This window comes from Eschscholzia californica, unplaced genomic scaffold, assembly GCF_041429995.1.
Source record: "Eschscholzia californica isolate CP2 unplaced genomic scaffold, dmEscCali1.0.p SCAF_1, whole genome shotgun sequence".
Classification (NCBI taxonomy): Eukaryota; Viridiplantae; Streptophyta; class Magnoliopsida; order Ranunculales; family Papaveraceae; genus Eschscholzia; species Eschscholzia californica.
In genome coordinates, this window is record NW_028238198.1 from 29,313,705 (window position 1) to 29,335,697 (window position 21,993).

The window sequence follows — 21,993 nt, forward strand, 5'->3', positions numbered from 1 at the left end:
TTATCGTTTTATCTTTATTTCATCAGCTTTATTTCATTAGTTTAGTTTAATAACAATGGTGGATTCCATTACTTTTACGCTTCCGCAACAATCTACTTCAGTACAATTAGACATCTTTTAGAATTTTGAAGTAAAATCAGTTGGGCGCAATTTTAGGTGAAAAGTTATGGATTTCTCATAAAAAAATAATGACATCACGACACTTAGAAGTTCTTTAAAAAAGGTTTAAGTCAGTAACGCTAAACTTTAAAATTCTCAAAAAAGGTTCTGAACCAATAACGTTGAACTCAACAATTCTTGACAAAAGTTTTGAACTAACAACTCCCTCAAAATTCTGATTGAATAGCCCACCTTTAAGAACATTGACGTTCTTACTAAAATGTTGAACTAATAACCCCTATAAGCCTTTAAGGGAGATTTTATGGGCAATGCCCAAAGCTGTTAAAGGCAATCTCGCTAAAGGCAATATCGAGTTGGGTTAAAGACAATGTGTGTTTAAAAGGCAATGCCTCAACAAATGTTTGACCTAACAACCTCATCGTCCGACCACCGATCTTGACTGTTTTTTTTTTGTTCACATCTTTCTCTAATCGCCTGACGACGAGGTATTGTTAAATTGGATACTCCAACCTCAAGCCACATTTCACCCACATATCAATGATATTCTTGTTCACGGTGATAGGCTAATAAAATAGTTCAACAATTAAAAGTTCAGAAAGTTCTCTTTCTAGATCCAAATATGCTTTGTTGTACTTATTAGTTTTCTAATATGCTTTTGTTAAACTTTTCTTTCATTTAATCTAGTTTTTATTTACAGCAAATACGAATATGGTGTGTACCTCAAATACACTTTCTCTCTCCATGTTGTTCCTTCTTTGGAGTTTAGTTTTCTAATAGATAGAAATGAGAGGGAACAAGAAGAAGGAAGATGAGGAGAAGAGGATGAAGAAGGAAGAAGAGAGAGAAAAAAAAATCAGCCCTAAAATTAGCATTGCCTTTAACCAAAATTGGTCATTATGAATTGACTAAGTCAATTTTGCAAAATACATTGCCTTTAACAATAAAGGGCATTGCCTATAAAATTTCCCAGCCTTTAAATAGGCATCAAGACAGACTGCCACAGATCTAACGGTCAGGGTTAAGTAACATTTCTCTCTAGACCATTAGGTCGAAGAATAAACCCTCACATGCATCATTTTTTGGAGGGTGCCTATAGACTAGTTTTAGGACCGAGCTTCAACAACAGGTAATGATTACAGGCCCAATACACAAATTTTTTAGACAGATAAAAGTTTTTTAAGTAGCCAAAACCCGCCCATATCTTTAAATAGGTCGGACATGCACTATCTGATGCAGGCGCATAAACATGTGGGCCCACGTCCACGCGTGCCCACATCCTATTCGGCCATAATAGTAGTTTTTATTAGTATAGGATTAGGAAGTTACTTTAATTTGATATTTCTCTATTTTGAAGTTTCTATGTTTTGAGTATTTTATTATTTTAGGAATCCTAGTTTGAGTCTATCTAGGAAAGTTTGTTATCCTATAAAAGGAGGTCTAGTCTATTTTATTATTCAGATTGAAGAGAAAACTAAATCAAAGTTTATAGTTTATTCAGTTTATTCGGTTATTTTACCGTTCTTCCTTTACTTTATTTATCGTTTTTATATTTCCGCTGCGTCTACATCAAGTGGTATTCAGAGCCATCAAAATTCTGGATTTTTTTTCGTGAAGGTTAGTTTTTATATCAATGGATTCTTCGTCTTATAGTGATGAAAGTTTTTTTGAAGAAAGATTGAATTGCGAGGAAGATGATTTATCTTATCAAGAAATTTATTTCAATGATCGACAAGAAGATAACTTATCCTACTATGAGGCAGAAAATTTCGATGAGTCGAATATGGATGATTTTGGATACGAATGGAAACATTCAACACATAACTATGAAGACGAAATTCCAATTGAAGAAAATCATCATAACCAAAAGAAGCATTCGACATGTTCGTATGATTGGGAACCCGGAGACGAATGGGGCTATTCAAAACATAACAATGAAAACAAAATTCAAATTGAAGAAAATCATCAAAAGAAGAATTCGAAATATTCGTATGATTGGGAACCCGGAGACGAACCAAGTAAGTCATATTTTTTTCCTTCCTCTCCATCTTCTTATTGCTCCATAGAACAACCAAATCATAACAAGTCTTTTGGAAATCCCTTGCCGACGCCACCATCGTATTCCACTTATTATTTTACACCAAGCCAAAACCCTAAATCCTCGCTAAACCCTAGCACCATCCATCACCCATCTTTCCCCAACCAAAGCCTAAACGAAATTTCTCCAAACCGAAGCATATTCGGCCACCCTTTACCACCCTACCAAACCCTAGCCGAAGCAACACCAAGCCCTAGAGAAACCATCCAACAGAACCTACCCACTCAAACCCTAGCATATCAACACTTCTTTGCCCATTACCCTAACCTGCCCGTCCACAACAGTAACTCAACGACCCCATACCCACACACCACCAACCACCTTGCATACCCTACCCATCCGGCTGCAAATACCCGTCCCTATCAACCTAACCAACATTCCCCATGGCCCATTCCGGAACCAAGATACACCCCATCTTTTACCCACGTCCCTTATGAAGCCCGACATTACCCTACCACCACTACCTACTCGGCTGAACCCATCAACTACACAACAAGCACACCTTCCACCTCTCTAAATCGCAACCCTACCCTATTACACGGAGACCTCGTCTACAATCAACACCCAAACCCATCCAACTCCTTCCTAGACCAAACCACGAAACAAAATTCTTACCGTGATCCTTATTAATCCCTTGACCATGAAACAACACCAAACCGAATCCACCTAAACCACTCACATGAACCGTTTACTCCAACCCTTGAATTGAACTTTCCATCACCACATTCATATCAACATAACCTATCAATAACCAACCCAACATCAAACCTAGAGTCTTACCTTTCCACCACAACCGAAACCATCCACCAACCAACTACACCACCACCTAAACTAGCCAATTTCAAGAGGAATAAGATGGAACTATCTTCCACGCAAGAGTTTGACAAAAACATAATAGAGGAAAGTCATAATCTGGATTTAACGAAGGAAGCTGAGGAAGAAATACTTGTTACACAATCACCATGGATACAAGATGTCTCTACAAGTTATGGGATTTCAAATGGAGTTTTCTCTTCTTATATCATTGGCGTATGTAACTTTGTTGATTATGCTACTCGACTATTTTCGTGTGCCAATTATCAAGGTAACTACATTTGGAAACTCGGAGAATTGAGTATTTGTTTTCTAGAAGTTTTACAATGTGTTTCAAAGGACATGCCTCTAAGTCAAGAGAGATCTCGACAATTCAGTGTTGCACTGAAGGATATTTGGAGACCATGAGATTTATTCTTTTCTGTTGATTCTGTTATTCGATTACTTTCTTGTGATGATTATCAAAACAACTACATCGGGGGAAAAAGACATATATTATTTCAAATTCTGAAAGTTTTAAAAGGAGTTGTCCTTCGATCATCTCCATTTGTTGATCCTTACCTCTTACGAAACAAAGTACGAAATCAAGTCCTACAATATTTACCCGACATGTCTTCAAGAAAAGAGAGATCCCAACGATTACATTTTGCATCTCTCAGGATTTTCACTTTATTCCAGGCACACCCTTATATGTTCTTTATTGTGGTTCCTATGCACAACTCAAGGGAGGCCTCTTTTGCTCAATCCAAGCTTGGGTCACTATTGCCGATTGAAGAAGGTTTTGCATAATTGAACACCATCCAAAAGTCGGTTCGGGACGAACCTTCTGGGGAACAGGGTGCTGATGCAGGCGCATAAACATGTGGGCCCACGTCCACGCGTGCCCACATCCTATTCGGCCATAATAGTAGTTTTTATTAGTATAGGATTAGGAAGTTACTTTAATTTGATATTTCTTTATTTTGAAGTTTCTATGTTTTGAGTATTTTATTATTTTAGGAATCCTAGTTTGAGTCTATCTAGGAAAGTTTGTTATCCTATAAAAGGAGGTCTAGTCTATTTTATTATTCAGATTGAAGAGAAAACCAAATCAAAGTTTATAGTTTATTAAGTTTATTCAGTTATTTTACCGTTCTTCCTTTAATTTATTTATCGTTTTTATATTTCCTCTGCGTCTACATCACTATCCATGTCGGGCTTTCCCATCCGACCCGGGCATTCCTACAGAGTTTCGGGCTTATGGACATAATTCCTACCCCTAAATCCTAATCAGGCGGGTTCAGGGCCTGTCACTTTGGCATGTTGGCCACCATTGCTTTTATTAGTTATGGGTTGCCAATTGTCCTGCCAATTTGGTTCTTCTTTTTCACCAAGGGGAAAATCCCTCTCTGTTCTATAAATGAAATATCAACATCACACACACTCTTCACTCATCCCAGTCCTCTCTCTCTCTGCACTTTTTTGTTGTTTACTCCTTTCCTTTCTCTATACAATATTTCACCATGATCAATCTTCAGCCCTACCCATCTTCATCATCAACAAGTAAACTTGGCTCAACAACCATTTTTTCTCAATCATCAAAACCCAAATTACTACTTGCAGTAGTAATCTTCTTCATGAGTCTCCCAATTGATTTTGTATGTGCAGAATGTTCATGTGACCTAAAAGACAATCAAGGGAGAAATAAAAGTGAAGCTATGAAGTATAAAATAGTAGCATTAGGATCAATTTTGGTAGCAAGTTTCATAGGTGTTTGTATACCAATTGTGGGTAAGAGAATTTCATTATTAAGACCAGAGAATGATATATTTTTCATGATAAAAGCATTTGCAGGAGGTGTTATATTAGCAACTGGATTTATACATATATTACCAGATGCATTTAAGAATTTAACATCTCCATGTTTGAAAGATAATCCAATATGGGGGTTTCCTTTTTCTGGGTTTATAGCTATGATGTCAGCAATTGGTACATTAATGGTGGATACATTTGCTACAAGTTATTTTAATAGATCACATTTTGATAAGACATTACCTATAAATAGAGATCATGAAGAAGAAGAAGAAGAAGAAGAAGAACAGAGTGGTGATCATGTTCATAGTACTCATGCTCATGGATCTTCTTTCATTTCTGATGATTCTTCTCATCCTTCCTCTGATCTCATTCGCCACAGAGTTATTTCCCAAGTGAGATTTTTAATGGTTTCAGTACTTCTTATCTGAATTTGATATTTTTTTTTCGGATATCTTATTCAAGAGCTTTAAAAGGCATCAAACTTCATTCACCTGTTTGTGTTTTTGTGAGTAGGTGTTTTGGTGCTTAGAACTTCGGTTGGGGTCATAATCACTATGGGTCGATCTAGTTTGACTCAAATTAACTATAGGCCAACATAATTTTTTTTTTTTTTACGTCCGATCACAACTACCTCTAACCACCACCACCACTTCTGATCAGCACCACCACCTCCAGCCACAACAACCCTAATCAATTACAATTATCTTTTTCTTTCTCTCTCATCTCTCTTTGTTCTTCTATCTCTCTCTCTCCCTTTCAACAAAGGAAAGATTCCGCTTGCCAAAACAAAGAGAGTTAGAGGCCAGGAAGAAAGAGATAGGGAGAGGGGAGAAGGAGGAGAAGGGGAAGAGATAAATAATAGTGGTGGTGATAGTGATCGGAGGTAATAGTTGTACTGGTCGGAGGTGATAGTTGTAGTGGTGGAAAGTGACACTGAAAATGAAGATTACAGAGTAAGAAAGAAAAGTGTTAATTTTTACAATAATGATAGGGGGACTCCGTGGCCATACTCCCACGTGTACTCCCCCCCACAATGACAAGGTCATTGTGGTATTTTCATAATTTTGTCTGATTGAAAGGACCAAAATGGCTTTGTCATGTGAGGAGAATACACTTGAGAGTATCTCGGTCTCCTATTCATTATCCTAATTTTTACTACCACCTCACAACAAGTTGCGTGCTCCAAAAAGTGAAGATTCTTGAAAGTTAGGGTGGTAAAAAAGTGGTCCAAAAGTAAAGACACCATTGATGTGAAATGAGTCCATGTTAGATTTTACCCTTGATGTGAAGGGAGTCACATGTTTTTCTATCAAATAAGTTAGGCTAGAGACTTATTTGTTAGGTTTGTGTGGTTCAAGTCTCTTCGGATTTGAAAATGTCACATCTCGAGGAGCTAAGTTGTAAAATACGTCAGACGTGTATGATTTAATAATGTCAGATGCACAATACCAGATGTCGTATACACACTCTTAAGCTATTGTATACCGTATTGTTTGTACTTTTATACTTTGTGCATCGCTTTTATGCACAACTAATAGATTTCTATGAAGCAGAAAAGTAAAAAACGTCATTCACATTTCTGTCAGACTGTCAGTGAACAACTAGATCATGCACAGTGTAAAATGCATAATGTTGACTGCCTAATACATCTATCATAAAGAAAAATATACTACATGCAACTAAGTGTATGTTACATAGAATGAATTGAGGCCATTCATGCACCAAAGTAGACAATTTCTGGTAACACAAAAGTACATTGAAACGTGACTTTTGGATTTTTTTTTTTTTTAAAACGTGACTTTTGGATCACTCCAAGTCTGATGTTTTGGACATGTCTTTTATTGTATGTGGGATATTAAACTCTTTTGTTTTGTTTTTGTTTTTTTGAATTTTTGGCCAACCACCAATATTTTGAATGAATAGGAAAATGGTTGATGTGGATGGTGATGTAGGTTCTGGAGGTGGGAATAGTTGTTCATTCAGTAATTGTAGGGATAGCATTGGGTGCTTCAGAAAGCCCATCAACAGTTAAACCACTGGTAGCAGCCTTGACTTTTCATCAATTTTTTGAAGGCATGGGACTTGGTGGTTGCATCTCTCAGGTATATCAATCCTTCTCTCTCTCTCTGAATTTTGAATTTGTTCCTCTCTAGTAAATTTTGTCAGATTCTCTTATCTGATCTTAAAATTAATGTTATGACAGTCTTGTTTTAATCTATTATTTGGGTTCCTACATTATTTGCATCCTTGCTCATAACCTTTTTTTTGTAAATAAAACAAGGTGATGTGACCGGGCCCAATTAGTAAAGCCATGAGGAGAGAGAAACGGTATGATCGATTGAGGGCAGTCACATCCCCTTTCGACCCACGGTCCACCCCAAATTTTGAGCCGTTTGGCATTTGTAAACTATAAATTGAAATCAATGACGCCCAATATGAATAAAATGAACATCGGTATATGTTTTGGTCAAGGAATCAAATGTCGAAAAATTTCGGTCGAAATGACCGAAATTTTTCGGTTTTTCAGATCATGGAAACAAAAACACACTTACAAACTTTTCGTGTAAGATTTCGACCGAAATCTCACGAAATTTCGCGTTCTTCATCGTTTTCTTCTTTATTTCTTCATCAAATCTTCTTGATTTCTTCTTAATAGCTTCATGTTTCAGATTTTATTGGTGGGTTTAGGGTGAAGAAGAAAAGAAAGAGATTAGGGTTTCGTAGAAGAAGAAGAAGAAGGAGAGAGAGACGCGACTGTTGGAAAAAAAAAATTAGAGTTTTGGGTTTTAAAAAGTTATAAAGTTAAAAGCACCCCTCAAAAGTTATCTGGCACCCGTTCTTTCACAGTCCCAATGTCCTAAAGGGGTGCCAGAAACTATTTTGAGGGCTGCCTTAAAGAACCTGATGTATACTTAAAATCATCTTTTTACTTTACCACTAAACATTTTCTTAAGTGAATATAGGCCCCCAGTCTAACAGAATAGGTTAAAAACAATTATATTTGCCCCCTAAACTAACTATATTGTTCAGATTAGCCCCTAAAGTAAGTGTTTTAGGGTTTTTAGAGGTGAATAATTTAATTGAGCCCCTAAATTATCTCAATTTACCCCCTAAACTAACTACTTTATTGCAGATTAGCCCCTAACATAAGTGTTTTAGGTTTATCAGAGGTGAATAATTACATTTAGCCTCTAAATTAACTACTTTAATGCATATTAGGCTTCTAAGATACTAACCTTTCATATTAAAGAGACGTTAATAGGGCTACTAACATTTCCACAAATTTGTAAAGTTTATACATAGACCGAAACGTTTCCACGAAACGTTTCTACTTTTGGACTCACCGAAGTTTCCACCGAAACCGAAGTTTCATTCCTTGGTTTTGGTAAATAACACTCTCATTTATATATACTTCTTTTTGGCTCATGGTCGGCCCCAAACTTCAAGTGACTGTAACACATGAAGCATTGTGATATGTCCTCCACCGATAGGAAACCATGTAGTCAGGGCATCAAATGCGGTCATTAAACTCTTTTTTCTTTCTTCGGTAAGCACGATGATACATATTTAGGAAATGGAAATGAATTCACTTGTACTTTTCTTTCATTTTCTTTTGCCATAATTTGTCACGGAGATATTAGCTTCTTAGCTCGGAAGTTCTACAAGTTGAAGTGGGAATAAACATATTTCCTCCTGTTTCTGAAAGAACCCTAATATTTAATATGCTTTATGGGGTATAAAGATGACAATATAATGAATGAACTAAAAACGTTGTAAATGTATTTTGCAGGCAAAATTCAAGAGGCGAGCAGTTATCATTATGACATTGTTCTTCTCCCTAACTACACCGATTGGAATTGGAGTCGGTTTAGGAATATCAAATGTATATAAGGAGAATAGTCCAACTGCGCTTATAGTCGAAGGAGTTTTCAACTCAGCATCGGCAGGGATTCTTATATACATGGCACTTGTTGATTTACTTGCAGAAGATTTTATGAACCCAAGAATGCAAAGCAATAGTAGGCTCCAATTAGGTGCTTATGTTTTGCTTCTTTTAGGAGCAGGTTGTATGTCTCTTTTGGCTCAATGGGCTTAGAAACTTCTGCTTAAAGAGATAAGTGCGAGGCCATAGTCTACTAAATGGTATTTTCTTGTAGTTTTGGGGAAAAAAGAAAAGTCCGTAGTTGAAATTTTGTTTCCTTCATAAAGTTTATCGAGTGAAGTTTGGACGAAAATCTGTTAATATTAACTGAGTTCCGTTAAGTTAGATACTTAAATAACAAAGTGGATAAATTACTTTTAGGATCATTTTGCGAACCGGAGAACGTTAAGATCTGACAACTCATAATCCTACAATTGCTTTGATCACTAGTGGACAACATGGAATATACCATAAAGTGAAGGAGTACTATAATCACCATAAGACATCTTGGACCCTGTAGGTCATATAAACACCCTTAAAACATCTTAGGAGCCCCTTGATTCCTTGAAGTCCACCTATTTGTGCTTCTACCTTATGTATTGCTTTAATAATATGGAATGATTCTTAATTTAACTGTTTTCACCGAAATCCAATCTCAAGATCTCATGGACTTAAGAGGGGTGTCCAACCACTGCACCGAAGAGTGATGGACTTCATTTATTTTAATATATATATAAGGTTGTAAGTTCTTCATATTCACGCTTCAAGCCTTTCATTGTTGTGTTCACGTTCAAATATAGTGATATTGGAACACTGTCTTTCTTAAAGAGTATATTTTCTATTTTTTTTTTTTTTTGATGAAGGAGTATATTTTCTATTTATTCCAACAAAAATATACATACACATACAAGTACTATTTTAAGTTTAACACTAATTACATCACAATCCATAAGGTTTAAATATTGAAAGCTTTCTCAATAGTCCTAATGAGTTTATTAGCCACATCTTGACCAAATAATCTTGGCAAACTATTACCCAAATCCATCTCAACCGTTTCTTTCCTAATTAAACCATCTCTCTTTTCTAACTCAACCTTTTCCAATTCATCCATCTCTCTATCAATACCAACAAATTTCTTCAACCAAATGTCCAAAATACCCTTAGCAATGGGTCCCACATGATCTTGTATAATCTCATCCATACGATCAACTCCTCCTCCTGATTCACAGTCTATGGTAACAGAAATACCAGTAGGTGAGAGGAGACAACGAGCAAATAAAGAAGGAGAAATGTATGGACAAACTTCTGTTAATTCTTGAAGCTTTTTTCTTCCTTGATCCAAATTGGTTTCTTCATAAAAGTATTTGAGGTATTCTTTATTGATTACTAAATCTTTTCGAGGTGGTAAATCGATGATGAGGATTAAAGATGTGGGTTTACTTTGAATGAATTCAATTATAAAAGAAGGTGAATCTGTTCTTGAATTGGGAAAACTTATGAGACTTGTTATGTTTATAGCTCCTCCAGTTGGAAGTTTACTGTAAATCCAACTACCCAGAACACAATTAACCTGAATTGATGAGAATTTATGAAGACATTAGTCAATTAGGGATGATGAGATAATTAAAGGGTAGGAATCAAATTAAGAAATGGAATTAAGAAAATGAAATGGGTTTGTAGTACTTACTGAAGAGTCTTGATTTCCAGATCTTATATATAAGGAACCTTCAGAAGTAGAAGTTTCATTTTCAAAGTACTGGATATCAGGTGGAAGTGAAGAAGGAAGGAGTTGAGAAGAGAGGGTATTTTCCATTGTAGAAACTAGATCTACCATGAGATTTCGATGTGGGATTGAGAGATGTGGAAATTCCATGAATCTTGGATTGTTGTTCTGTGTGTTCATCATGGATGATGAAGAAGAAGATTTGGTGATGGAGATTGGAGCTCGGGTTAATCTTGGTAATGGAAGATGATGAACAAGAAGAGGAGATGGGTGGACGAATTGGTGAATGAGTACTACCATCTTTTGGTAACTCAATTATTGTTGAGAATAAGATTAGATTTATGTGGTTGGAGTTGGAGATGTCTCACTTCTTTCCTGAACAGCAAATATAGCCCAACACTTGGTAAAATAAGAAAATACAAGTGAAAAACAAAGAGCAATCATTCTCCACTTTCGCCAAAATTAAATATATAGTCATCTAACTCAAAATTAGTAGGGGAAACAGAGGACTATTCTCGCATAACTAATCATCAAAAGGATCGGAAAATGTTAAGTGAGTTATATTCCCGACAATAAGAGCTAACATTCAGAATATCGACGAAAAGATATATATACCTCATACCTCATACGAGGCATATTTTCTTTTAACTTCAACTGCTTATGCTTTCGTGCTCTCAAAACTAAAACTAACACAAGTTTACACTTTGCATAGATAAGTTTCAACTAAAGCCATTTGGAGCCAAGTAAATCTGTTAATGCTACATCAGGACCCTACATCAGGTTTCCATTGATAGAGGTCCTGATGAAGTCTTAGACTTTTTCCCTTTCTTCTTCTTTCCAGATTTGTTCGACTTCTTTTCTTTCTTTTCTTCGACAGGAGGTTGAGTGCTCTGCAGATGCTGATAAATGGCAGCTAATGGATCCGACTTGAACACGGGGTGGTTGAGTACTGTATTAAGCTGTTTACTCTCCTTCTCTCTGATAAAAACAAAAATTAAACCGCGGCATATGAGTAACTTAAAAGCTTCGAGCCAACCTATGAAGAAAAAGTCGGGATTAATCCCCGATTACACCCCGACTACTCCTCAGTCCCCATCTTGCCGACTCGACTAGGAACCAAAACCCTAGTCCCGTGGAATTCCGAGTAAATCCCCGACTCGGTCCGACTAGGACCGAGTCGACTAGTCGGGCCAGTCGGGATTATTTAGCTGACCCTTTTTTTCTTTTGCTCAAATCGACAAAGGTGGTTTAGGATTTGCTCAATCAGCTTCTTCACCCTTTCTCTCCCCTCTAAACATCATTATAACTAGATTGAAGTAATTTTGAAGTTTTTTTTCCTCTCCAAACAAGATTCCAAGTTTCTCTATCTTCTCAATCTTTTTTTACTATTTCTTTCTAGAACCCAGATTCTACTATTTTCTCTATACCCTCACATAAATGTTAATTTTTAGTGTTTTTCATTAATGTTGTTGAACTTGTTGATAATTAGATGTGTGCTTCTTAGGGATGAATTTGTAGTGTTTATACTTCATTAATCCCAAATACTTATATTCATACCTATATATAATTATATATACAAAATTGACTATGTATTTATATTCTCCTACTAGTCCCGTGTAAATACGACTAGTAGCGACTATGCCTAGTCCCCAGTCCGCCGACTAGTCCCCCTTGCCGACTTTTCCAACATAGGAGCCAACAACCCTTGGTTAGAGTGGTAAGAGGTTTAGTCTTCCACTTTCTAGGTCATGCGCGTGAGGCACGCTGACAATACAAAAAGAAAAAACCTAGAAGCTTCGATAATCAAGAAGCTAAATTATCACATTTGAAATACTTACAAGAGCTTTTGTCTTGATTTGCTGTTAATCTTCAAGTTAGTAGGCTCTTGCCGAGGTTTCTTTATCTCAGGAAGGAACTCAGTGAGAGAAGCGAGATCATATGCTTTTAGTTTCTTCTGTCGACTTCTTAGTTTCTTCTTCTGAATTAACAGGAATATTTCGTTAGTGAATTCCTTTTAACAAAGTATCAATAGTCACAATAGAAGACGAAATTTGTGTGCCAACAGCAGAGATAAACCAAGAAACGATTTATTTATGAAAGTCAACAACCAAAGGAACAAGTTAACGTTAGTGAACATCTTGAAAATATATTGATACGAAATCAGTTGTTCGTGAACAGACACTGGAGACCAACCTATAGGTAGACCAAAAAAAATTTATCACCTTGGTGCTTAGGCAAAATGAATTATTCATAAAACATAAAGACATCTAGAAACCACCAGAACTCCATTTTCTTACCATTGATTCATACAAAGGTGAAAAGTTTATTACAGAAAAGGAAGTCGATTACGGATAGGGCATCTCTCTCGGGGACCATATAGGTTGGTTTAACAATCGAGACACGAGGCCTAGAACATGAGGATATCTGCCTTAAAGTCCTACTTGTTATGGTGGCAACAACTTCTTATGCCGTCCTCTTAAAGCTTATGAAGTAGCATTTCGGAATTTACGGGGTCGAGTGATGAACTACAAATTTATGAAGGGTTGCAGATATTCCTTGCTAGTTTGTACATATAAATGAACTAAAGTATTCCAGAACGAATAGCATCAACAAATGAGATGATCGAATATATGAGTGGTATAAATGTGCACGAAAAATCAACCTAATACAAAGATTTGTGTGTTCGATCTTCGTTAACACCAATTGCATATCAACAATGTGAGTGCATTAACATAGAATTCGTTCAAGTAATGATTCAAAATAAAATAATTTCCATCTTTAATATTATCTATCTCCGAAATCGACATATAGTTGCGGTAAAGTAATAATGTCAATGAAACTCATTTCGAAACATCAACGATAACCCACCAAAAGATTATGTATGAGTTGTGTTAAAGAGAGTTACATAATATCCATCAACAAGTTCATGGTAAGTGATTCTCACCTTGGTTATCGACTTCTGAGCACTAAGAGAAGAAACAGTATCTTTAACCTCTACATGAAAAAAACAAAAACTGTAAATAAATATGAAATTTGTGAATCTAATAAACTATATACCAGTTAGAAAATCATACTTACTGCAATAAAATTCAAGTTTCTTTTCGAATTTGCGGTTTGTTTTTGCCGAATCTTTATCTTTCTTAGAACTTGGTCTGAAACAGTTAAAGAAATCAATAATTTGATTAGTTTTTGAAGTTCAGAAAAGTTCTAAGGATTTGATCAATGACCTAGCCTTACTGAAACCCTAAAAATGGTGAGAAATTGAAATCAAGATAAATAGAACATGGTTGAAAAGAAGCTTACTTCAAGCTTGTTATACCCATTTTCAAGGCTTTCTCGAATACAGGAACCAAATAGATGCACCGGAGTTAAAGTATTCCAAAATTGAAAAGTTGAACCGAATCCTTGAGAGAGAAAGTGAAGATTTATGACAAAACCCTAGTTGCTCGGCAACTCGGATCCTTGATTCTTGTCGACTTTTCTTTCTGAGTAGATTTGAGAGAAAGTTCAACTTGAAACCCTCACCACAAATCCTTGAGAGAGAAAGTGAAGATTAAAGATAAACCCTAGTGCTACTTGCTCACTTGACTTGCTTTGCTCGGCTCCTCTGTTGTCGATTTGAGAGAGAAAGTGAAAAAACCCTAATTTTCCCTACTGTTGTAACAAAAATTCATATGGCTCCGTCCATGTAGTGGTGGCTGACGGAACGTGCCCATCCGGAACAGAACGCTCCATTGGCCTGTGCGTTACGTGGGCAATGCTCATATTCGTGCTGTCTCAAATATTTTGGGTTAGGAACGGACTGGCGCGGAACGCTCCATTGGCGTTACATAACAGTGGTGTATTTGGAACGTCACGACTATAAAACGTGTTGTGTCGTAACGTCACGGCACTTTCCCACCTCTTAGTCCGTGCTTGTATTATGACGTGGGATGTTCTATAGGTGCTTCCCTTTATTGGAGTAACATCTGAGTGAAAGGGTGCTCATATCAATAAACGTCCTGCCTACACGTCCTCCCTTATATGGTTTATGTTCAACCAATTCTCATCTTGCATTACTATGATGTGATTATTGTCATGTAATGAACTCAAAGATTCTTGGAGTTGTTCACTAAAATAAAATTCTTATGAATAATATTTTGTACTATACGCAAACACAAATATTCACACACGCCACCCAGACTTATTTTTACCAATTACACATACTTGATACTTATTTAAATATACTACTTGAACTAGGTGCCCTAGGCGCTTTAGCTAGTCGCTGGAGACCTTGGCACCTTAGCTAAGCTAGGTGCCTTAGCTGCCCTCGGCGCCTTCAGCCAAACCCTAGGCACCTTAGCTGATTTAGACGCCTTATCGAGCTAAGTGCTTTAGCTGAGATGGGTTTAGCAAAGTTAGGCACATTATACGAAATAGGTGCCTTAGCTGAATTTGGCGCCTTAGATGAACTTGGAACCATAAAGGACTCCGCAGTGAAAGAAGTAGTTGTGGTGTGCAGATATCAAGGTTGAAAGGTACATCCAACTGCACTAGGAGCTAAAGATGGCACATATGTTACTTTCTCAACCTATACTCTCTAGTTCTTCAAACTCTTTTACCATGGAGTCGTTCATATTCCTCAGCTTTTTAGTCTGTCCATAGAAAAACAAATCATCCTCGAAAAGTTAATTAGAGCGACATTGTGTAGGAATATGAATGAATACAAAGTACAAAGCAAGGACTCGGGTTACGAGTTAGATATCACAGCACTGATCCATGACCATAAATGAGTACCTTATTGCCTGGTCACAACTACTGTCAATGCATTTACATAGAACTTAATAATCGACTACTCTTACATTTACTAGTGTTGGTTTATAAAATTGAAAGATAATTAGATCATATTGTGCATATGTTTTACTCTTTGGTTCAAGCCATCAAATAAGGTAGATTTGAATCATATAACAATAGGTAGGAGGAACCTATGATGCTTTGATGTTTTTCTGTTATTTTTTTTAATTGTATTGTTAGGTCTTCCGAAAGGACTATTTGTCGTCCACCACCTCTTGGTCAGTGGTGTGACAATCACTCTGAAAACAAGAGGTTACTGGTTTGGTTCTTGTTGGAGCTAAAAAGTCCATGATTATTGAAATTGTGTCAGTAAGAATATAAGTAATGGCATGTATTCAATCATAGTAATCACTTAAGCCCCACTCCTAGTATTCTACATACTGAATCGTCTTTCTTCATTATCATGAGACTTAAGTTCTGATCCCTGCCTCTAGTACTTTACTACGTATTATTACTAAGCCAACCTCGCTATTACAATATATCTTCCAAGTAAAATCTACATCATCTTCATTTCTACTCCCAAAGACCAACTTCCATAAACCCATCTTCAGTAGCACAACCTCTAAACATTCCTGTAGTATTAAACCCATAAGCAACTTCTCCTTTGCTCGAGACCGCAATCATACCGGCTTGTCCTCCGTCTAACCTTTCTTTAATAACAAAATCTACAGCTTCTTGGAGCCCTAGTCCTTTGTATTCCATGACTGCAGCTACATCCCTAGCTAACGTTCCACGAATAATGGCTTCACCTTCTCCTGTACAAGATACACCACATAGATTACAGGCGTATGTTCCAGCCCCAATGAGGGGAGAATCACCTATTCGACCCGTCATTTTGTTCATTAGTCCACCTGTGGAGGTTGCTGCTGCACAATGACCTTCACTATCGACGACCACACACCCAACTGTCTCTGGTGAATATATGCTGATGGGAAGTCCATTCATTTGTAGCCCATTATCTATTGTTGTTCCTGCACCGACGCTGCAGGTCTGGTTAAGAATTGGGATCCTGTAATCAAACTGTTCTTACCAAAAACATGATTAGGAAAATAAACAAAGTTTATTATATATGTCAAAAATGTGTCATATCATAACGAAGGATACATACAACAATAGATTTTGCTTCTTTGGCTAGCTTTAGCATTCCTAAGTTTTCCTCAGTAACAAAGTATTCATTGTCCACCAGTTCCACACCCTAGAGAGTTACAAAGGAAAATAATTACTAAAAAACACTTATTCGTTTAGAAATATCGAGTTAATTTTTGTTCTCTTATCGTATAAATTACTCTTTCAGTAACATTAAAAGTTTTGGTATCATCTAACATGGGGTACTTGTTATTACTGATAAGTTTGTTGTACAATTTTGTAGTGTTTCTTCGTTTTTTATTTCTCAAGGTCTCAATAAGACTGTTGTTATCGGGTTACGGATGCGGTTCTTCACAACTAATCGTGTGACACTATTAGATTACATAAATATAAAAACGAAAAACTTATCTTATTTGATCGAGGCGAGTGATCACTCTTTCCTTAAGACAATCATGTCCCCACTGGTGCTAACAGTTCTACGGGCATTTGTCTCTCAAGATACAACGATCGCGTCGTATAGAAAGAAGCACTACAATTCTATACGCTCCATCGAACTTTCTAGTTAATATGCTCTCATAGATGACTCTAGACGACTCAACTTTTGTCTTTACAGTACACTAAAGGTTGTCCAAAAACTTATCTTAAAAGAGAAATCAACTCGAGTATTTATAGAGTTAATGGTGACTCTACAAAATCCACAAGATGCCTCTCCATTGGGTTGTGACTACCCATAACTTGTAACTTTTCACAACTACTGATATAATTTCACTCAACTAAAAAATTATTTATATAATAAACAATTTTCAAACAAAGACCAGTATGAATCTAAATATTTTAAATCAGATTGACTCAAAACCAACTCAAATATGTTATTACTAAGACATCTTGAATTACTCAGAAAAATAATCATACAACCCAATTAAAACAAAGCCACCGCTTTGTAGTGTTTTGTTTTTATCTCTTTTTACATTTCTCTCCCCACCACTGTTTATTCTCCACACCAGTAATAGTCACCTACAAACTTTTTTTCAATTCTCTTTTCATATGATCACCACCTCTACACCTCCTCCCCACCACATCATCTCTCTCACTCTCCGGAGAGGAGGAAGAGAAGAGACAATAGCGGTGGTTGGAGGTGGTGAGCAAAAATTAGAGAGGGAGAAAAAGATTGTACTTAGAAAAATTAGACAAAATATACAATTTCTAATTAACTTTTTTATATTTATAAAACTCGATGAAAAAATATTAAGCCCAAAAATAGAATTTGTTTTATAATTGCTATGTATTTGTATATCTTATCAAATTTAAGTATGATTAGATTTTACCCCATCTTAAACCCCGTCATGGAGTGACTCAAATCCAAACGACGTCCTCACTTTTTTCCCGCAGATTGAGGATTGTTGTTCCACAATCAATTCATCCCGTGCTATGTTGGTAAAATACACATGACTTAGGGCGAATCTAATGTATAGGGGTTGGGTCTCTCAAATTTGAATTTGGGAGGTTGGAATTTGGGAGGTTGGAATTTGGGAGCCCCAACCTCAGCCCAAGCAGCTCCAACCCGGGAGCCTTGGGATTGGGCTCCCGGTGGGGCTGGGAGCCCGGGCATGGGGGCTCCCAACCCCCAACATATTCGTTGGGAGTTCCCCACCCCATTTAACCTTTTTTTTTTGTTTTTTTTAATCTGTTATTTATTTTTAAGTTTAGTTGTTTTAATTTTTTTTCTTTTCAACTTTTTCATTATCCATCTTTTTTTAATATTTTCAAAATTCTCCATCTCTGTCTAGAATAATATCAAATTTAATATTTGAAATTAATAATTTATAGTTGGAAATTGAAATATAAATTCAGCATACTCATGCACGTCGCACACGCTCATAATTTGGATTGGGTAGTCCCTATTGGGAGCCCAACATTGGAAGTGATTAAAGCCCGGAGCTCCCAAAATTGGGAGCCCGAACCCCACGTTGGAGAGTACGTCAGATAGGTATAGAGATTAGTTACCTGTTGGCGGGCGAAATCTTCGGCACCAGAGAAGGCAAGATAGGAATGAGGAGATTTTTCCATAACAAGACGAGCAAGTGATACCGGATTCTTCACCGTCGTTAATCCTGATACCGCACCACATCTCCTCTTCCGTCCGTCCATTATACTCGCTTCCATCTCCACCGTCCCTTTCTCAGTTAATGCTGATCCTCTCCCTGAATTAAATATTGGATCTGTCTCTAGTTCTCTCACCTGCCAAATTCATCAAAAACTGTACTAATTAGGGTTTTTAAATTCAGACTTAATATTGTTTTTGTCCGACTTAATGGAATAGGTTTTGAGTCTAAACTCAGATAAATGAGTTAAATTTGTGATCATCTAACTCAAAATCAATTGGGAACCTTAACTTTATATTCTGGTTGCTAGAATTTTTCTCTCACGTGGGACTATTCTCACTCGAATTGATATAATTAAAAATAACACACACTGAACATTCATGCAAAAGGGTGGAGAGAAAATTGCAGTGGCGGGTGAAAAGGATATACTAGAGAAAGAGAAGAGGCGTACAACGAGTTCGACAACATCGATGGCAGAGAGAGATGAGCGAAGAGCAGAGATCCCTAAATTAAGACAGCGGGAGAGGAGTTGTTTAGCCTCTTCTTGGCGTTGGGTTGGGAGATTTGGGTCGATACCGGCGCCGCCGTGAACTGCTATTGCCCAACCACCCATTCTCTCTCTCTCTAGCTTCTCTGACTTTGTGACGTGAAAGAAGTTTCGTCTTTCTCTCTCCTTTTCGTTTAAAGATGATGAAATGAAGTGCCCCGTTTCTTCCAGATTTATAGGATCACTTTTTGCGGATTCAAACTGCACAATCTGTTGAACTTGATAAAAGCTCCCACTTGATGATTTGGATCTGACACATAAAATCCCCAAACGAGTTTATCGTAGCTAATTTTGAATGAAGGAAAATATTAAGATTAATAACATATTAGTTAAGATTATGGTTTTTTGTTGGTCTACTTCTTTTATTGTGAATAAGAAGACTAGAAGAAGCATATTCAATTAGTAAGATATGAATTTGAGCAATTAATACCTCATCGCAGGCACGAGAGTTCGATAAGATCGATGAGAGAGACATGCGTAGATTTAGATGACACAAAAAATACTAAAAATTTAGATTATCTTTCTCATCTCCTTAACACGGGTTTGGAGTTCAACAAAAAAAAAACACGGGTTTCTTTTTACAGTTGTACTTCATATGGGTTAGTTTTTAGAGTTGTAGTCATATGTCCCCAATTATAATTATAAAACATTATTTGAACTAAAAATAAAATAATTTCTACAATTATGTAGAATAGAATAAACATTGTCATCCCATCGAAAATATGTCCTACTCTAATCGATTACAATGATCCTATTTGGTGAAAAAAAAATTGTGTGAGGATGTCCTGACACAACTGGTGTGTGTGGGCACACTCATTTTAAATTGGGGATTGCAAGCATCTCAAATGCTCTAATGGGACCCTCAAATTGTAAAACTTATGTTTTCACTTATTATTTACAACAAAAGTTTGTTAAAAAACCTTCTCTAATGGAACACTTTACTAAATACTTCATGATGATGTAAATTATTATATAGACTCTCGTGAGAGACACTCTAAAATAATAATGTCTTCTTGAGTTTTTTAAGTGGCACCTTGTCTCGCTCTAAAATTTAAACTAATAGCAAATTTTGTCTATGACTATTTTTCCCTAATAAATTTAAGAGTGACATGTCATTGAATAGAATTACCTTAGAGCATCTCCAATGGGACACTCTAACAAACACTCTAAAAGTCTTAGTTGTCAAGGGCCAATAGAGATTATCTTTCCTAAATGTCAATGTAGAGACACTCTAATTTTTGTTGGACTCCAATGGAGGTTTCTAAAGTGTATATACTTAATACACATGTTCTTCTTCAATTCAATAGATAAAAAGTAGTTGAAAAGCAAAATTTTCTATTGGTTGAAATTTAATAGTAACACTTAGAGAGTCTCAAGTAGACACTCTCATTTTAGAGTTTCTCTCTCTAGACACTCTATAATAAATGTGTCCACCTCATATTAAAGTGTCTAATAAAGTGTTCCATTGGAGATGATTTTTTAACAAAAACTCCAAAAAGTCTATGTGACACTCTAACGAAAACTCTAAATCTAGTTGTAACGTGTCAAATAAAGATTTCAATTGGTTTAAATTTTAAAGTGACACATAAAGAGACTCAAAGAACTAGTTTTAGAGTGTCTCGATAATAAATGTTTCCACATCACCATGGAGTGTCAAGTGGAGTGCTCCATTTAGAGAAGGTTTTTTAGCAAAATCTCTAAAAATCCTAAGTGGCACTCTAAGTGTATGAGTTTGAGTATCCCATTGGAGATGCTCTAGATCTCAATTGGAGACAATAAAAAATTAATTATCTATCTTGTCAAATAAGAAAGTGAATCTTAACTGACACTAGACAACTAGGATTTTGTAGTTCTTCTTGAGTGTCTCGTTGGGGATGCTCTTGAAACTCCGAGTGTCACATAAAATTTTCAAAGTACTTTTAAAGCTTTTCTCAATACATCATTTTTGTTTAGAAATATCTCAAGAAGACACTTTATTTCTGGAGTGTTTTCTTCAGATATCTCTAGTTATCAACTTATCATTTTCTTTAAAATTTAGATCAATAGGAATCAATCTTTATAGGACCCAATATTTATATATTAGAAATGATTTTTTACTTTTTCACAATAACTATCTAACACATAAGTACTTTCAACAAAAAAAAAAAAATCTAACACATAAGTAAACAAATCAACTTTAGAAATTTACATTGTACATAAAAAAAAACTAGAAAATCTCTTCTTCTTTTTTGAGAAATCGACTACGATTTAAATTAGTCTTTACATGGCATTGATACGTCATTAAGATGTGATAAGCACGATAATTGCCTAAGTTAAACTAATAATTAAAGAGGCAAAGAGTCTAAAGTCCGACAATATCTACTTTATTTAGTATTTAAATTACATGTGATAAACCTTAGTGATAAACTGCTTCTACAAAGACTCGATCCAAGAACTTAATGGGCTTAAGAGGATGTCGAGCCACTCCAACTAAAAACAAAAATTTGAACTAACACTTGCTCTAGGCCAAACAAGTTGGAAAGTGAACGTCCCACACTCACCACTGGAGAATTTGGTACTTGTTACCTCCACTAAACTCATTATATATTTATATCACCAAAGAATCCCTCTCTCTCTCTCTCTGTCGGAGATACTGAGATTCTGAGTGAAAACGCCAGATTCCGAATCTCTTTTTGAAAAGATTTGGTGCTCTCCACTTGTTTCCCACTATTATTACCTTTTTTTTTTTTTTTTTGTTGAACTTCCCACTATTATTACCTAGTTCAACTGCATCTTCATCATCCATGAGGACCATGACACAAAATAATGCTAAAATATTATCTTTGAGGATACCCATTCATCATCTTGAAAAACGTGTAGATGATTTGTTTGTTAAATGGGTGATTTTCCAATAAATATTGTAACAGTCCCCAAGCTAATTTGACGTGATTTTATTGGAGATTCTCTCATAAACTCGAC

The 21,993-nt window shown here is 36.1% G+C and overlaps 4 protein-coding genes across 5 annotated transcripts; 1 reads left to right on the forward strand and 3 right to left on the reverse strand.

Annotated features, from left to right (window-relative positions):
* Nucleotides 1-4,382: 4,382 nt before the first annotated feature.
* Nucleotides 4,383-9,030, forward strand: LOC147565859 (zinc transporter 5-like). Its single transcript, XM_086652333.1, has 3 exons — nt 4,383-5,214; nt 6,775-6,924; nt 8,613-9,030. The coding sequence occupies exons 1-3, from the start codon at nt 4,531-4,533 to the stop codon at nt 8,916-8,918; spliced, it is 1,140 nt and encodes a 379-aa protein (XP_086508459.1). The 5' UTR covers nt 4,383-4,530; the 3' UTR covers nt 8,919-9,030.
* A 613-nt stretch (nt 9,031-9,643) lies between these two features.
* ACD2 (accelerated cell death 2 (ACD2)) lies at nt 9,644-10,909 on the reverse strand. The gene is made up of 2 exons (XM_086652340.1): nt 10,432-10,909; nt 9,644-10,314 (listed from the first exon to the last, which is right to left on the reverse strand). Exons 1-2 carry the CDS (start codon nt 10,765-10,767, stop codon nt 9,700-9,702), a joined length of 951 nt encoding a protein of 316 aa, XP_086508466.1. The 5' UTR covers nt 10,768-10,909; the 3' UTR covers nt 9,644-9,699.
* A 47-nt stretch (nt 10,910-10,956) lies between these two features.
* Nucleotides 10,957-14,391, reverse strand: LOC147565861 (ribosome biogenesis protein). Its single transcript, XM_086652341.1, has 5 exons — nt 13,771-14,391; nt 13,546-13,619; nt 13,412-13,461; nt 12,306-12,445; nt 10,957-11,445 (listed from the first exon to the last, which is right to left on the reverse strand). The coding sequence occupies exons 1-5, from the start codon at nt 13,788-13,790 to the stop codon at nt 11,244-11,246; spliced, it is 486 nt and encodes a 161-aa protein (XP_086508467.1). The 5' UTR covers nt 13,791-14,391; the 3' UTR covers nt 10,957-11,243.
* A 1,227-nt stretch (nt 14,392-15,618) lies between these two features.
* On the reverse strand, nt 15,619-19,668 carry LOC147565862 (putative isoaspartyl peptidase/L-asparaginase 2). Of its 2 annotated transcripts, XM_086652342.1 has the most exons (5): nt 19,466-19,668; nt 18,940-19,285; nt 18,391-18,624; nt 16,409-16,495; nt 15,619-16,320 (listed from the first exon to the last, which is right to left on the reverse strand). In XM_086652342.1, exons 1-5 carry the CDS (start codon nt 19,468-19,470, stop codon nt 15,814-15,816), a joined length of 1,179 nt encoding a protein of 392 aa, XP_086508468.1. In that variant the 5' UTR covers nt 19,471-19,668; the 3' UTR covers nt 15,619-15,813. The 2 variants fall into 2 exon arrangements, with proteins under 2 accessions (XP_086508468.1, XP_086508469.1); XM_086652343.1 differs by lacking the exon at nt 16,409-16,495 and having other exon boundaries at nt 19,466-19,584.
* Nucleotides 19,669-21,993: the final 2,325 nt, after the last annotated feature.

Bases quoted from the DNA above. Each gene is read 5' to 3' on its own strand.
- LOC147565861 (XM_086652341.1), bottom strand. From the start codon at position 13,790: ATGGGTATAACAAGCTTGAA. The intron at 13,620-13,770 runs GTAAGCTTCTTT...TAACTGTTTCAG, and splicing joins ATGGGTATAACAAGCTTGAA to ACCAAGTTCTAAGAAAGATA. The intron at 11,446-12,305 runs GTAAGTATTTCA...TGTTTTTATCAG, and splicing joins AAATCAAGACAAAAGCTCTT to AGAGAAGGAGAGTAAACAGC.
- LOC147565862 (XM_086652342.1), bottom strand. The intron at 18,625-18,939 runs GTACGCCTCTTC...TGAATTTGGCAG, and splicing joins TCGATGTTGTCGAACTCGTT to GTGAGAGAACTAGAGACAGA. The intron at 16,496-18,390 runs GTAACTAATCTC...GTAACTCTCTAG, and splicing joins AAGATTTCGCCCGCCAACAG to GGTGTGGAACTGGTGGACAA.
- ACD2 (XM_086652340.1), bottom strand. From the start codon at position 10,767: ATGGTAGTACTCATTCACCAATTCGTCCACCCATCTCCTCTTCTTGTT. The intron at 10,315-10,431 runs GTAAGTACTACA...TCATCAATTCAG, and splicing joins CTGGAAATCAAGACTCTTCA to GTTAATTGTGTTCTGGGTAG.
- LOC147565859 (XM_086652333.1), top strand. From the start codon at position 4,531: ATGATCAATCTTCAGCCCTACCCATCTTCATCATCAACAAGTAAACTT. The intron at 5,215-6,774 runs GTGAGATTTTTA...ATGGTGATGTAG, and splicing joins GCCACAGAGTTATTTCCCAA to GTTCTGGAGGTGGGAATAGT. The intron at 6,925-8,612 runs GTATATCAATCC...TGTATTTTGCAG, and splicing joins TTGGTGGTTGCATCTCTCAG to GCAAAATTCAAGAGGCGAGC.